Source organism: Papaver somniferum, chromosome 1, assembly GCF_003573695.1.
Source record: "Papaver somniferum cultivar HN1 chromosome 1, ASM357369v1, whole genome shotgun sequence".
NCBI lineage: Eukaryota > Viridiplantae > Streptophyta > Magnoliopsida > Ranunculales > Papaveraceae > Papaver > Papaver somniferum.
In genome coordinates, this window is record NC_039358.1 from 247,091,288 (window position 1) to 247,107,419 (window position 16,132).

Genomic DNA, 16,132 nt, shown 5'->3' on the forward strand with positions numbered 1-16,132 from the left:
ATTATTGGGTATGCCTGAAAGCAGCCTTCAAAAATAAAAAGAACGTACTAATACACAAGTCATGAACAATTCAATGAGGTTTAGTCATATTTAAGACGTTCCAATCAAATTAGTTCATTCAAATAACTAAAATTTTTAAGGAAAAAAAACTCCTTTAATGATTTAAAAAAAGTTAGCAAACACAAGATACACACACTAGATAGGAAAATATCATATATTAATATCATATATTTTGACTAAGATTTTCTCGATACGGTTAGCATATCTAAATCCTATAAAATATAAGTTGAAAAATGCAGATTAGAACAATGGGGATCGACCGTATCAAGTGTCTATACCGAGTATATTCTAGGATGAAAAAAATGAAAACAACCATCTCGACTAGGTAAATGGATAATATTGATGGGCTAACAAGACGGGTAATAATGACGGGTTAATAGGACGGGTATTGGGCTGGGCAAGGAAATCTTACTTGTAGCCTGCGCCCGCCTTCATATTTAAATGGGCTAGGTCGGTCAAGCCCGTAAAGGGAAGCGGGCACCCATGGGCTTCCATGGGACATGACGGACGGTACAGGGCCGGACAAAATTTACACCCCTACATATATACCGCATAATGTGTTTCCTTTCTCTATGTTGTGTTGTACCAGAAACGTACAAAACACCTTGTATTTTGTAAAATGACCCTTCTTAACTTCTAAGGGTTTCTCGACATTATAAACCTTCACTTACAATTTTTTTAATTTTCGCCAACATCTCAAAGCAAATCCAAAGTTGCTTGGTAACATGAGGCATAGTGGCATAAAGACCCGACCCCTTCAATTCGTTTTCAATGCATTCACCTAATACGATCGGTGATGGAATCAGGATTTCAAAATAGTTTGTCAAATTTAAGTCCATCTGAAACTTAGATTAGGAAATGTAGCAGCCTGTGTTGTAGGTGAGTATGCAATTTTTTTCCGAATGCTAGGATTACAAAAGACAAAAGTCTGCAGTCACGAGGACTGCCTTACAAAGAAGAAATGCAAACTGTAGAACCTTTCCTAACGCAACAACCACTACGTAAATCTGATAGTACAGTCAACACCAAGCTGGAAACTACCAAAATTACAGAGACTACAAGTCAGTTTGCATTTCGAATCTAATACCTCAACTCATGGATTTTTTTGCTTTCCATGAATCTAAATGACATGATAATTAATGAATGACTAGTTCGCACATATGAGTTCATCACGGAATATAGCAAGTATAAGAGATAGAGAGAATCATTAAAAAGTGGTAGCAGACTAAATACAGGAGATAGTCCTCCCTTCTTTTATCTTTCTTTATCAGTGAACACCTCAAACCAGTGGTCTGATGTGGACTAGATTCACGAAATCGGTGGACTAAATATTAAATTTTCTTGAAATTAGGCTTAAATTACTACGTTGTTCAAGATTATATTTATATGTCATTATTCACCAGGTTGGCCATGAATATGCTAAATCTTTATTAATTCCACATACGGCCAGTTGGGAAATATATGAATGATTTCACATGCCGATATAATAATTATAAAAGTTGCCACTGCAACTGCACGATCTTTAACCCTCCTGAAATCGACCTCTTACTAGGGCTACCAACGGGTACCCGATAACCGGAACCGAATCAGATTCGGATATATCGGATCCAATTCCGGATCCTAAGATCGGACCGATTAACAAAATCACTACCAGATGGATAGACCGTTAGGAATCGATAAGTTTTCCGGTCCTAAGGGATATTACCCGTTAGGTATCGGTCCCGATTATTTGTTAATTTTACTTAAATTGGAAAGATTTTATATAGTTTTACTTAATTTTTTTCCCTTTTTTTTTATTTTCTTACGTTTAACCTTAATTACAACATATATGTAGATATAATGATAATTTTATATGAAAATAATCAAATTCAATGTAACATAACAAGTATAAAAATAGATTATCACAAATTATAATTCATTTTAGAGGACCCGATAAATATCCAGACCCAACAGGTATTTAAGATTTTTATCGGGTCCGGTTCCGGGTCCATCAATTTAGGAACCGGACCCGGAATCGTTAGGCCCGGAACCTGAAGAATCCTTTTTGCAGCTGTGATATACTGATTTCCAGGTCCAAAAAATTTTCTCCACCTACAAAATAAATAAGAGAGCGACCATGCCAATTAGGCTATGATAGAGGAACGTCACAACAAACATTTCACTAAGCTGAATTCCTACATAACTAATGAAGATGTTGGAGAACACTAGCACCTAAGGACAAGATAAAGTTCCGCACGCCATAGCTGAAATGGCCTGCATACATGGAAAAGATGATATTAGTGTTTCCATCCAAAACTGTATATCTATGCAAAATAAAAGGATCTACTCTAAATTAAATGTAGTGCTTAATAAAGGTTATGGAACAAAAAACCACCTGAGCTCCCCCGGCTTTAAAAATACGAGTCACACCAGCTTTTTTTTGATAAATAAAGCACCTCCTAGAGAAAGAAAGAAATAAAGAGAGAGATTTGTAGCTTATAATGTAATGTAACATGATTCGCACAAGTAGATTGCTAGGTAATAACCTTGCAGATGCTGCCATCTTTTCCTGGGGTAGTGGACAGAACAACAACTTTGCATCCTGCAATCTGTGCAGGCTGGTGATGGACAAACAATATGTCAGCAGATCTGATTACCAAAAATTGAAAATCACCACAAAGCATATAGACTAACAAATACGGAACTTCACCTTTGAACAGAAAATTAGACAAATTACCACTGCAAGCATGGGAGCTGTTGAAGGTAAAACGGCAGTTCCCCTAAAGACCCACAGAAGTAATTCACTTTGATAGTCGCTTGCATCTACAACCCTGACCAAATAAAGGGTCTAATTAGTGATATAAGCTCCATTCAACAACAAAAATGGAAGACATGCCCTTTTCATTGTTGTTTTCCTACTAATTAATGATAGGACTGCAGTTTTTGCTTGTTCTAATGGACTAAGGTAACACGAGGAGAACATCCTCAGCAAACATTAGGTTTGGGACCATCCTGGTGTAATGTATACATGTACGATGGTCTTTAGGGCTCTTTGAATGGGAGTAAACAATTCCAAGTTTGCAATAGAGATAAAAGAAGGGACTATGGCTTGCAAATTTCAGACCAAATCCCTAGCATTCTTCTATTTCAGAGTCCTCGATTAGTTTGAAACACAATTATTTAGTGAAAAATGTGGAATAGAAAAACAAAGGGAACGGAGTGATAATTTACTTACTTTCATGTTCTCAACTTTCACTGGGGAAGCCTTTTGAGCATAATTGCATATATGTTATCCTACGCAACATCAAATGCCTATTTAACCGGTGGATCAAGCTGTGGCCACATCAAAGGAAAATGCTTATCCGTAGTCTTATATAGCAGAAGCAAAACGCTTTGATATTACACATAGTTTCTTGCAAACAACAAAAAAATTGGTATTCAGCCTACCTGAGGATCAACAAGATCAGCAGCTTGTACAATGATTTTATCTAGGGAAACTTTGTCAAACCTTGCGGTATAATTACAAAATGAACAAACAGCCAGATCAAACCATGATAAAGCATACATTGAACTCCGAAATAGAAAAGAAAAGCCTTCACAAATGACAAGGAAGCACGCAGTATAACGAAGAATCAAAGAAGCACTAACTCTGTAACTGCAGTATCTCCTCTATTACGCACATCATCAACAATAGATTGGACCTAATCCAATACAATTAGCACAAATCATGCAAGTGGTTAATTAGATCATATCGCTTAAGGCAAAAATTAAAGAAACATACAATAAGTTCACTGTACTAAAAATGGAAGAGAAATCAATACGAAGGGGAGCCTTAAGGCTATCAACCAGTCTTTGACAACTCTGACAACCTACAAGACTTCATTGCACACCTTATACATGTTAAGAGGCTTATAAAAAATTCCAAATTCCCAACATCAACAAACAAAGTGAGACATGTAAGAAATGCCCACATAATAAACAACTTTTCCCGGTGAAACAAATTTACAAACACCTTTGAACGCACTATTGAAATCTACACACTGTTCTATCACATGGAAATGCATTCTTTGCCCTAACATGAATTACGTTAAGCTGTTTTTCAGAACAGATTAAACTCTAGAATGTCATTCAAAAGTGAGTAAATCAATAAAACAAACACTAAAATCGAAACTTTAGTATGCTGGGAAAACCTTGGGGTTGGTGCTTTGAGATGGAGTTGCGGTCAGAAAACCGTGCTTGTGAAGTATGCTGGGAAAATCAAATTGGTGAGCAGTTTGCTTGCCAGTAACGAAGTAAGTAGCGCACCGGGGAGTCACAGCTAGCCAACTGGGTGCTAGGAGTGAGAAAGCTCAAAACAGGTTTTGGTTTACAGTGGTGAATTTCAGGTCAAAGTGTAGATTTTGGGTCAGATAAATCGTCCCGCAATAATTTGGCCTGGAGGAACCGAAGGGAAAAGTCTTTTTTATGACTATTATTTTATTTATTTTTATAAAGGGAAGTCCGACGAAAATGTGCCTTAATAAAAAGATTAGATTTGGTATGATTAAAATTTGTGTTACTTTTGAGTGAACAAAATTATCCCCTTTTAATCCAATTATTATAACTTTTTATCCATGTATTTTAACTAATTTATAATTTAGTCCTCACTAATCATGTTTAGTGCTTATTTATAGTTAGCTAAATTAATAGATTAGTTTGATAATCATTAGAATAAATCGTTATTATTGAATTTATTGATGCAGCAACATTAAATCAAGATATTTATGATCACGAAGGTTTAGGTGAATAATCAACCCAGAAAAGTAAACAAGTTGAATATACAAGTGCTCCAATTAGTCATATATAGGTATTAATGTATTGAAATTTGATTTTTTTCCCCATTGTATCCGCCTGAAAAACTCAGTGTCGGCATGATAAAAGTATGAATACCATGACGACAGGGACCAAATCTGCATGATATTCATACTTTCACCATGCCGACACACAATATCCCCCAATTTTGAAATTGTAAGTGCACTGCCGTCACAAAAAATTCATTATCGAGCATGCCGGTAGTAGTGCCGGCATGGTCGATTCCCAAGTGTACGTGCCAGTTTGAGGACAAAAACATACATAAAATCTGTCTGAAATAGCAAGTTTCGGCATGGTATTCATCCTAAAAACCATGTCGGCACTAGATATCGCCATGGTATTTCATCCTAAAGCCATGCCGACACAACATATCAGCATGGTATTCATCCTAACAGCCATGCCGACACAAGATATCGGCATGGTATTCATCCTAAAAGCGATGCCGGCACAAAAAAACAATAGCGTATTCATCATGAACACAAGCTGGGAGTGGATTGAAACTGAAAAGTTTCAATTTATGATTCTAACCCAAATGAAGTTTTAAAACAACAACAACACTTTAAATATGGTTGGGTGTAATGTACCTTCTCAATGAAGCCATTTCTTCTTCTTCTTCTTCTTGCTCAACAACAATTCTATTTAAGCTATCTTTAAGAATTTGTAACGTTAGGGTTTGATTTTGATTTTTAGATTTAAATTTTTATTTAGATGGAAGGGTATTTTAGTATTTCCGTCCCCAAAAAACACCCCTTAACGGACATTATTGGATGGGGTTAGTAATTCATATCTCCCAATAAAAAAAATATCCCCTAATTGGACGTTCTTTTTTCAGAGGTATAATTGCAAGCAAACTAGAATATATAATATATCTAAAAATTCGTGCCTTTGAATTTTACAAATTTTATCTCGTTGGAAAAATTTTAAAGGGATCTACACAATGAGTACAAACAACAATATCAAATTTAGAGTTTTTCCGAAAAATTCGGAGATAATTATCCTTTAAGGTACAATTTTCGAAATTTGAATACATAGTCATTATGCAAATCACCACCACAAAGAATGCATAATACATTATGCAACCATATATTGGTTTATGCATCAACTAATTTTCCGTTGCAACTAATAAAACGATGTACTCCCTCCGTCTCAGAAAAATTGATACTTTCATTTTTTTTTTCTTAAATTCAGCCTATTTGTCTTCTGTTCGGTCGGTCCCCCACGATGGCAGCAATGTTCCAATATATTTTGAGTTAAAATAGTAGATTAAGCCTGAGTTTGGTGGCTAATTTAACAATGAGCAACGTAAATCCTTGTGCCTTGTTAACTTAGGAATGTACGTGCTTGCAGTTTACGTGCCCTTGAACTCGTAGACTGTTAAATCTGGCTGGGGGTAATTAACTTTTAAAAGTTTATTTTATAGAAATTAAATTGTTAAGAGTTTACCCATCACGAAAATCTTATTTCTATTCCGGATGGTTAAAAGTCAAATAAAATAACATAAGCGTTTTTTCCAATACAAACGAGAGAAATTGAGTTAATTATCCAAATATTTTTAAAACATGGTTGTAATGGACGAGTAAAATTTAGTATGGGTGAAGTGAACACAAAAAAAATAGCAAGAATGAATATGGATTCATCTTAGCTTAAACTTAAAAAATAGCGAGGGTGAAAATGGATGCATCCTGATGTAAATTAAAAATAAGAAAGAATATTTGAAAATAGGTATGATGAAACTGTTTACATCCCGGCTATTTTTACATTCTCGTCCATTTAAATAGTATCAAATTTTACATGTCTTTTTTACCCAGAAATTATCATTATTGGATTAATTGACAAATTTTGTGTACAACCGAATACCAGGAGCTCTACAAGAGGAGTTAGAAATAACAAAAGAACATAAAAGATGAGCAATTGATCAGTGAAAGATATGATGAAAAGAGAGAATGACTTTGGAGGAGAAGATCGGACAAATGATCGATGTAAGTTGAACGGCTGCATCTAGTTGAAGATTAAAAATTAAACAACATAAACATTTTGCAATACAAACAAACACCCACACTAGATAGTAACACAAGCCTGCTTGGTTATGAAAGGACCAGCGATACAAAAAATTACAAACATGTAAGAAAAGATCAATAATTTATCAGTGAACTTTTATTACGAAGAAATGACCGAGAAGTCTACATGATTGGTGCCATGCCGACCCTAGCTGATGACAGAGCCGGCAAAGTTGCTGTTTATATCCTTACCTGCAACATGCGCAGTAATGGCCGGAGAAAATATAACCTTCATCAAATTGGCATTCAGTGTGACTGACTAAAAAATCGCAGCTGCTAATGCAAAGAGAATCACAATCTACACCATAACACCCGTCCTCCACCCGCATGCGTCTCCCCACATCACATTCACCACGGACGTATCTGCGTATGTCATTAGATGTAGTAGAATGCTCGTATTAGCATTTCAAATATCAACAAAAATAACAAATGAACAACAAAAATAAAGAGCAAGATCGATCGGAGAGAGAGAAAAAAAATGAATCGATTAGCTAGCTAGTAACTTACGTACCCTATGTCTGCAACAAACAAAACCAAGAGAAATCCAATGAGAAAAGATAACAAACTTAGATGAGCTTTAACCATGATTTCAATATGTCAGAATCATCGGATGATATCTTCTCAATTTATAGGCATTCGGAATTCCAAATCAGTAATATGTGTCCGTTTGTATTTCAATGCATTTTGTCCATTAACTACCAGTTGGCCATGAAATGTCTTAGTCTACAGCAGCCATTGTTTACTTGTTATATCCATTAATTAATTAATTAATTAATACTCATAAATATCTTCTCCTCGTCTATATATAGTACCCTCATCAATACCATCCATCCCCATTTGCATATAGTTTGTGGGTTGCAAAACACACAAAAACAAACATCAACTAGCAGCAACATCTATTATTGAGCACTGCTATATCTTTTTTGGGTTATGGATATCCACATAATTCTAGTGATGCAAAACGCTAGATGTACCTGGACTCGACCTACTGCATATAATCTACATTGAGCTCTTCATATCCACTTATATATATATACAGCAACGTACACTTCTACAGAACATGCTTTAGATCACATATTATAGATCACCGTGTATGTTGTCTTTATATAAAGGACAATATGAAGAATCGGTTTCATTATCTTCCAAAACAGGTATTAAATCGAGTGAAATCCATCTTATTTACTCGTTAACGGGAAAAAATGTGGGCAGTTCTGACATTGGTGAATTGAGATGTCATGAAGCAAATGTTGTTAGTTATTAAAAGAGTAATTAATTTCCCATTTTAGGTCAGCGGTGGTTAGCATTTTTGGTGGCCAAGTTTGTAACCTATATAAATAGGTAATTAGGGCTTATAGAATTAGTGTATGAAGAAAATTGTGAGCGAATACAATTTTAGAGAGAAAAGAGAGTTTCTTCTTGTATAGCTTTTAGGGTAAAAAATTAGGGTTTCGTTGTGAGAGCATATTGGTGAGGAACAAGAGACAAGGTTATCATCTCGGGTAATTGTTACGGTGTAACCAAGGGTTTGCTGGGATTCACACGACATTATAATCATTTTTTCTTCATAATGGATTGAGTGGGTGCGGCTCAAAATGGACGTAGACAATATATACACACTGTATGTATTGGTCAAACCACTATAAATCTTGTGTTTTGTGAGTTGATTTATCTTTGTCGTATTATTATTATTGCTTATGCTTGGTTTACTTATTATTCATCAAAATATCTCAAGATCCTGTTATTCCGCGGTTGTCAATGAGTCAATAAAAATCCTGATAAATGTGAATAGAAGCTGCATCAATATCTATTTCCGGTAAACATTAAATCCTAATTTGCCAAAAGAGGTAAAGCAAAATTCTATGTCATAAAAGAAAAAAAATTGAAATTCCAAATGTTGTGGAAATAAGTGTTGATCTATTTCATAATTGATTCCAGTTGGAATATATAAATTCACACGCCTTAATAGATAGTAGCACACTGCACCACCATAGAAGGATCTCTAAGCTCGATTTCTCGAGTTCCCAACAGGTGCAGAGTTGAATTTCCCTTGTATTATACAAAAAACAATAAATGCTATCGAAACAAACAATACTACGATCACCACTTCAGTAAATGAATAATGCAGTAATAAATGAAGAATGCAGTAATAATCCGGCCTACCCTACTCAACAAAATTGGTACATTGACTCGAGAGAGTAGGCCATTCGACACCGATAACATTTACTATCATAAAAATGCACACGACTCGATTCATTGGAAACTCTTTATACTGTAAAATCTAATTCAGATCTCATCCAACTGCACTTCATTAACTTCCCAAAAATATCTAGTCCCCGCATTGACTTGTACTGGGCCGGACTTTAACAGGCCTAGCCGGGCTTAAGTTTTTTGGCCTTTTAACCTGTCATGGCCTGGCCTGTTAAAGTCCGGCCCAGTACAAGCCTGCCAGGCTAGGCCTGGAAAGCCTGCCTATTAGTTTTAGTCGATCAAAAAAATTCAAACGGTGTTGAGTTTCGATCACGTGATCTACCCTCCGAAAATGAGAAGCACCTTAAACCAACTAATCCACACGTCTTTATATGTTTAAGTACACATTCAGAATTTATCATCTTTTTTGTTTTGGAAACCATTTATCAACCTAATCAACTGATAATAATTTCATTATGAGATTTTATTCCATTATAATTAAGATTCTATTACCGTTATTTTTACTTAATTAGCGTGAGGTCAATTGGAAAAACAAGGGAGTCACCTAACTAATTAACTCGTTATCAATTCTAATTCAAACTAAAATTAAGGTAATTAATAGTAATTATCCCGTTAAAGACTTAATTATCTTTCCCGTTATATTTTCTCAATATATGTGATTTATTATGTAAACAAATTTATTATACTTTATGAATTCCTCTTTTTTTTCTCGGTAAGTAATTTTCGTCAATAAATTAATTCATTTTTCTTTCTATATACTTAATAAATATTTCATTAATAAATTTATCTCTTATTTAGTTGTTTCCTTTCTATGCTCGATAAATATTTCATTATTTAGTTGTTTCCTTCCATTTATTTTCTATTAATTGTCCTAATAAAATTGGAAATTCCTGATATATTGACCTTTAAATATGCCAAGTTGCCAACGTCTTTGTCAGCTTATAGCAACCATACATTAAAGAGTTTCCTAATTTCCCGCCTGCCTTAAATAAATAATGGATTGTTTGACCTTACGATATGTAAATTGATTTGATATAATATATCAATTGACAAATTAGACATAAATAAAACGCTGCCCAACTGGATTGTGTCATTGATATATGAGCACGAGGTAATGAGTTCGAAACACTATGATATATTTTTTGAAAAGAAAGAGGTCATACTTTAACTGGCTAGCCTCGCTCAAGCTCAGGCTGGGCTCATTTAATAGGATCCAGGCCAGGCTTGGCCTGGCCATCTTTATTGACAGGCCGACCCCGGCCAGGCTACAGGCCCAGGCTAGGCCAATCAGAGGCAGGCCAGGCCTGCCTGTTTGACACCTCTAGACACTCCAAGTTGGCCGTTTCCTAATATCTAATGTACTATCTCATAAAATGCCAATCTAATAATATATATATATATATATATATATATATAATTCCCAATTGGCAGACCAGATCACTTGGCTGGACAATAATAAAATGCCCCTACCACGAGTCCACGAGCGAATCTAGGCTGCTACCACCAATAGATCATGCGTGAGTCAACTCTACGAAAACCACAACTTGCAGAATTCGATCCAAGATCTCTCAAGTGATGTGTTTAAGATAAGAACACACTTGGTTATGCTGTAATACACAGTGAATCTATCTGTCATCCCACACTCTCTATATATTACAAACTTCTGAAAGTACTACTTGATCATTTACTCACTGTAAGTTGTTCCATAATTTCTAATCTTCAACGATTTCGCATTTCTAGATCCAAGTTTTTTTTTTTTGTTACTAGTCTCTCTGTTTATATTACCTTGTTTCCTTAACCATATCTTTATCTTAACTCTGGACTGGCAGAATTATCAAGTAATGATGGCGAAGAACACGATCCTTGTAATGGGTCTTCTGCTATTGAGTTGCTTCACGTCCATTTCAGCAACAGACGAATACATAAGATACAAAGATCCGAAACAACCAATAGGTGCTCGAGTGAGAGACTTGATGAAGAGAATGACTTTGGAGGAGAAGATTGGACAAATGACGCAAATCGAACGAGGTGTTGCATCTGCTTATGCAATCAAGAATTGGTATATTGGTAAAGCTCTTAAACAATTAACTTAATTCCATTCATAATGTCATAAGAATGCAGATTATATTTGTACCATTGGGATCTAATAACATTTTGACAAATTATTATGTGTTCATTAGGTAGTGTATTGAGTGGAGGAGGAAGTGTGCCAGTTCCTCAAGCCACTGCTAGAGATTGGGTTAATATGGTAAATGGGTTCCAAAAGGGTGCTCTCTCTACCCGTCTTGGGATCCCAATGATGTATGGAATCGATGCCGTTCATGGCCACGGTAACGTCTACAAGGCAACTATCTTCCCCCATAATGTAGGGCTTGGAGTGACCAGGTAACCAAATCTCAACTTTGAGTTTACATTTCTTATTAACTGAAAGTCTTCATATTTTTTTCCAAAGTTTTTCCTGATTTATTCATGAACTTAATTATTAATATTAAGGGGTATATCTGGAATTTTTAATTCTCTCTCATTTTTCTTAATCTGCTTGAATATACCAAAGCCTTAGACGAAGGAAGTATAAAGCAAGTTGAACAACATAATGCTCGGTCTGATTCCAAGAATTCACATTTTTCTGATTCTGTCATGCTAATGAATGTTCTCCAGGGATCCTGAGCTCATCAAGAAGATTGGAGCTGCAACTGCTCTAGAAGTTAGAGCTACAGGAATTCCTTATGTTTTTGCTCCATGTATTGCGGTACGCAAACAAAATCACGCACTTAACTTTGTTCCCTTGACAAGTATTATCAATTTTCAGCTATGTTATTGAGTTCAGAGTATCTCCCTGTCCCCTAAACTTCCATTTTTACCAATGCCAGGTTTGTAGAGATCCAAGATGGGGTCGGTGTTATGAGAGCTATAGTGAAGATCCCAAAATCGTGCAGCTAATGACAGAGATCATATCTGGTTTACAAGGAGAAATTCCAAAGAAATATGCAAAAGGTGTTCCGTTTGTTGCCGGAAAGTAAGAGCACACCAGCTTTCTGTAAATCATTGCAGTTTTTCTTTAGGACTTCAGTCATTTCTCTATAGCAACTGACATTTTCTAATGTATTGCAGGAACAATGTGGCAGCTTGTGCTAAGCACTTCGTGGGTGATGGTGGCACCACTAAGGGTATCAACGAAAATAACACCGTGATAAGTAGAAAAGGATTGTTCGACATTCACATGCCGGCTTACCGTAATTCAGTTTACAAGGGTGTTTCAACTATCATGGTCTCATACAACAGCTGGAATGGGATAAAGATGCATACCAACAAGGATCTTATCACTGGTTTCCTCAAGAACACACTCAAATTCAGGGTACAAATCAATTTTAATTAGCTATTCATGTTTGTGCATTTTCTCCGGTTAATTTAACTTCAACTGATTCAGCAGAATCTGCAGAGACTAATATTGCGTCTATTCATGGATGTTATCAGGGTTTCGTAATCTCCGACTGGGAGGGTATTGACAGGATCACGTCTCCTCCTCATGCGAATTACACATATTCAATTTTAGCTGGAATAAATGCTGGCATTGACATGATCATGGTTCCCAACACCTTCCACGAATTCATTGCTGGTCTAACAAAATTGGTGGAGCAAAAGTTCATCAAGCGAAACCGAATTGACGATGCTGTGAGCAGAATCTTGAGGGTTAAATTTACTATGGGACTTTTTGAAAACCCAATCGCTGATCTTAGCCTTACTAAACAACTCGGAAGCCAGGAACACAGAAATTTAGCGAGAGAAGCAGTGAGAAAATCACTAGTTCTACTGAAGAATGGTAAGTCTTCAGCTTATCCGATGTTGCCGCTTCCCAAGAAGGCCCCAAAGATCCTTGTTGCAGGAAGTCATGCTAATAACCTTGGTAACCAATGTGGTGGCTGGACAATCACATGGCAGGGACTTACCGGGAATAACCTCACATATGGTACGTTTAGTACTCTATGTAATACTACTATTCCTATTCTAGATTTCGCAGAACTCACCGTCTTTTGAGATTTAACTGGATTTATATTTTCGATGTGAGCAGGTACAACGATACTCCAAGGAATCAAAAGCACCGTTGACAAAAAAACCAAAGTAGTTTTCAATGAAAACCCTGACGCAAAATTCTTGAAGAACAACAAGTTCTCTTACGCCATTGTTGTTGTTGGTGAACCTCCATATGCCGAGCAATTCGGTGACAGCATGAACCTGACAATCTCTGAGCCAGGCCCGAGCACAATTAAAAACGTGTGTGGATCCGTCAAATGTGTTGTTGTTGTCGTCTCTGGCAGACCTGTCATGATCCAACCTTACCTTGCCAAAATTGAAGCACTAGTAGCAGCATGGTTGCCAGGAACTGAAGGTCAAGGTATTGCTGATGTTCTATTCGGTGATTACGGGTTCACTGGTAAGCTTGCTCGAACTTGGTTCAAGAACGTCGATCAACTTCCAATGAATGTTGGTGACAAGCACTATGATCCTCTCTTCCCGTTCGGGTTCGGATTAGTTACAAAGCCAAAAACTTACACTTAGGAATGAAACCATATTCATCAAATGAACTTAATTGTAACAATTTTCCTTTCAGCAAATTGTACTTCAAGAGCTTAGTATAAACTTTTATTGCTTTCCTATGAATCCTATCGAGATTTGCTTTAAGAAAAACGAGATATCAGATAAAAAATTGGATTATCAAGACATTTTTTGGTCTTATCTCATATCTCCTTTTCTCATACTTTCTCTGTTGTATGAAAAGTGATCGAATAGTACCAGTAGTCCGGTGGTAGAATAGTACCCTGGCACGTTACAGTCGCCAGTTCAAAAAATCAGATCCAAACTACAAAAAACTCCCTGGCACTCGATTTCACTAAGAAAACCAGTAAATCTCATCAACAATAAATAACATATGAAAATTACTTTAGTCTACTAAAAATATCCATTATTTATAAAGGGATACCAATATTAACGAAGGTGATACCATTATATATAAGACAAATAAAACTAGCATATCGTGACCATCGGATCTCTAAAATGGTATCACCCCGCCAATAGTGGAATCTCCTTTATAGATCATAAATATCAGTTCAATCTACCCAAAATTACCAATCTCCAGTAACAAAAGTAGAAGAACCGCCAATAGAATGTTTTTAGAAAATTCCCAAAAAAAGGTCAGTACTAGACAGATTTAGAATAAGGTAGGTTTCTCGACATGAGAAAACCCAAGGTAAAATCCTATTTATATATATGTGTTGATTACATAACTTGCAATACAGGGAATATAGCCTTGACTTGGCTTACAAGACATAACAAACTAAACTAGAGATATATACAAAAAAAACCGTATTTCAATAGGAAATAAAAACCAAAATTTCCTATTCTCTAGCACCCTCCCTCGGTCTAAGCGGGTGATCCGAAACAATAAGCTTAGAGGGTCGAGAAGAGAACCTATCTCACTAAAGACGTTTAGTAAAGAAATCAGCAACCTCATCTCAGGAACAAACAAAACGAACAAGCAGCTGACCACGTTGAACCCTTTCACGAACGAAGTGATAATCGATTTCAATATGTTTAGTACGACCATGAAAAACTGGATTCATAGTAAGATGTGTAGCACCAAAATTACCACACCATAAAACAGGAGGAGTGCATACCATGATATTAGTAATTTTGAGTAAAGATTCAATCCACATGAGCTCAGCAGTTGCAATGGCAAGACCATGATATTCATCATCCGTACTTGACTTAAATACAATTTTATGCTTTATAGCACTCCAAGAAACAAGATCTGATCCCAAGTAATTAAACACAGTAACCACTAGTGAAACGTCTATCGGTTTGATCACCAGCCCAGTCAGCATCCGTGTAGGCTTGAAAACTTAGTATCAAATTAGAAGGACGGAGAGTAAGACCATAAGAAGAAGTACCTTGTAAATAGCGCGTAATTATTTTGACAAGAAGAAGATGCTTGTCAGTAGGATGTTTCATAATCCGACAGACCTTATTAACTGAGAACGAAAGTTCAGGTCGTGTGATTAACAAGTATTGAAGACCGCCAACAAGACTCCAATATTCAATAGGATTTTTCAAAGGAATTACTCCCTTTGGATTTAACTCAATAGAAGTGGTAAATGGAGTACTTACAGGCTTTGACCCTTGCATATTAGCACACTCCAATAAATCCTCTATATAACGTCGCTGAGAAAGAAATAAACCATTAGGTGTTCTTGTAATCTCAGCACCAAGAAAAAGAGACAACTCTCAAAGATCTTTGAGCGCAAATTCCTTGTGAAGAGGATCAATAATATTTTGAAAAAAAGTAGAAGAGGATCTGTTAAGATAATATCGTCAACATACACAAGAAGATAAGTGACATCAGTAGATCTACGTCGAATAAACAGAGAAGAATCTGCTCGAGAAACAGTAAAATCAAGTTGTTGAAGAAACACACTAAGACGACTATACCACGCTCTTGGTACTTGCTTGAGTCCATACAAAGGATTTATGCAGTCGGCAAACATGATCAGGATAATTTGGGTCAGTATAGCCAGGAGGTTGCTTCATATAGACGACCATTGAGAAATGCATTTTGTATGTCAAGCTGGCGAAAGACCAAGAGATGTAAGTGCCAAAGTAAGAACAACACGAATTGTGCAAGGCTTTATAACCGACCTGAAAGTTTCTCCATAGTCCTGTCCTTCACGTTGATGAAATCCTTGAGCTACTAAACGAGACTTATGACGTTCAATAGTTCCATCAGCAAGGCGTTTGACACGAAACACCCATTTACACCCTACATCATTCATATTCGGAGTATGTGGAACATAAGACCAAGTGTCATTTTGAATAAGAGCATTATATTGATCATCCATAGACTTGAGCCATTTCGGATCTTCTTTCGCCTGCGAATAAAAAGTTGGCTCAAAGAAAGCATCAGTAATGGTTGCATACGTCGAAGC

General features: G+C 36.2%; 1 protein-coding gene and 1 long non-coding RNA gene across 2 annotated transcripts; one reads left to right on the forward strand and one right to left on the reverse strand.

Moving 5' to 3' along the window:
• Positions 1-1,896: 1,896 nt before the first annotated feature.
• On the reverse strand, positions 1,897-3,506 carry LOC113340186. Its single transcript, XR_003355359.1, has 6 exons — positions 3,275-3,506; positions 2,750-2,870; positions 2,586-2,657; positions 2,435-2,498; positions 2,272-2,313; positions 1,897-2,151 (listed from the first exon to the last, which is right to left on the reverse strand). It is a non-coding gene; the product is annotated as an uncharacterized LOC113340186 (long non-coding RNA).
• Positions 3,507-10,662: 7,156 nt separating this feature from the next.
• On the forward strand, positions 10,663-13,811 carry LOC113324160 (beta-glucosidase BoGH3B-like). Its single transcript, XM_026572491.1, has 8 exons — positions 10,663-10,848; positions 10,985-11,222; positions 11,336-11,540; positions 11,814-11,904; positions 12,026-12,171; positions 12,267-12,510; positions 12,630-13,122; positions 13,225-13,811. Exons 2-8 carry the CDS (start codon positions 10,997-10,999, stop codon positions 13,710-13,712), a joined length of 1,893 nt encoding a protein of 630 aa, XP_026428276.1. The 5' UTR covers positions 10,663-10,848; positions 10,985-10,996; the 3' UTR covers positions 13,713-13,811.
• Positions 13,812-16,132: the final 2,321 nt, after the last annotated feature.

Coding starts and splice junctions, on each gene's coding strand:
- LOC113324160 (XM_026572491.1), top strand. CDS start 10,997: ATGATGGCGAAGAACACGATCCTTGTAATGGGTCTTCTGCTATTGAGT. Junction 12,172..12,266: donor GTTCCGTTTGTTGCCGGAAA/GTAAGAGCACAC, acceptor AATGTATTGCAG/GAACAATGTGGCAGCTTGTG. Junction 13,123..13,224: donor CGGGAATAACCTCACATATG/GTACGTTTAGTA, acceptor CGATGTGAGCAG/GTACAACGATACTCCAAGGA.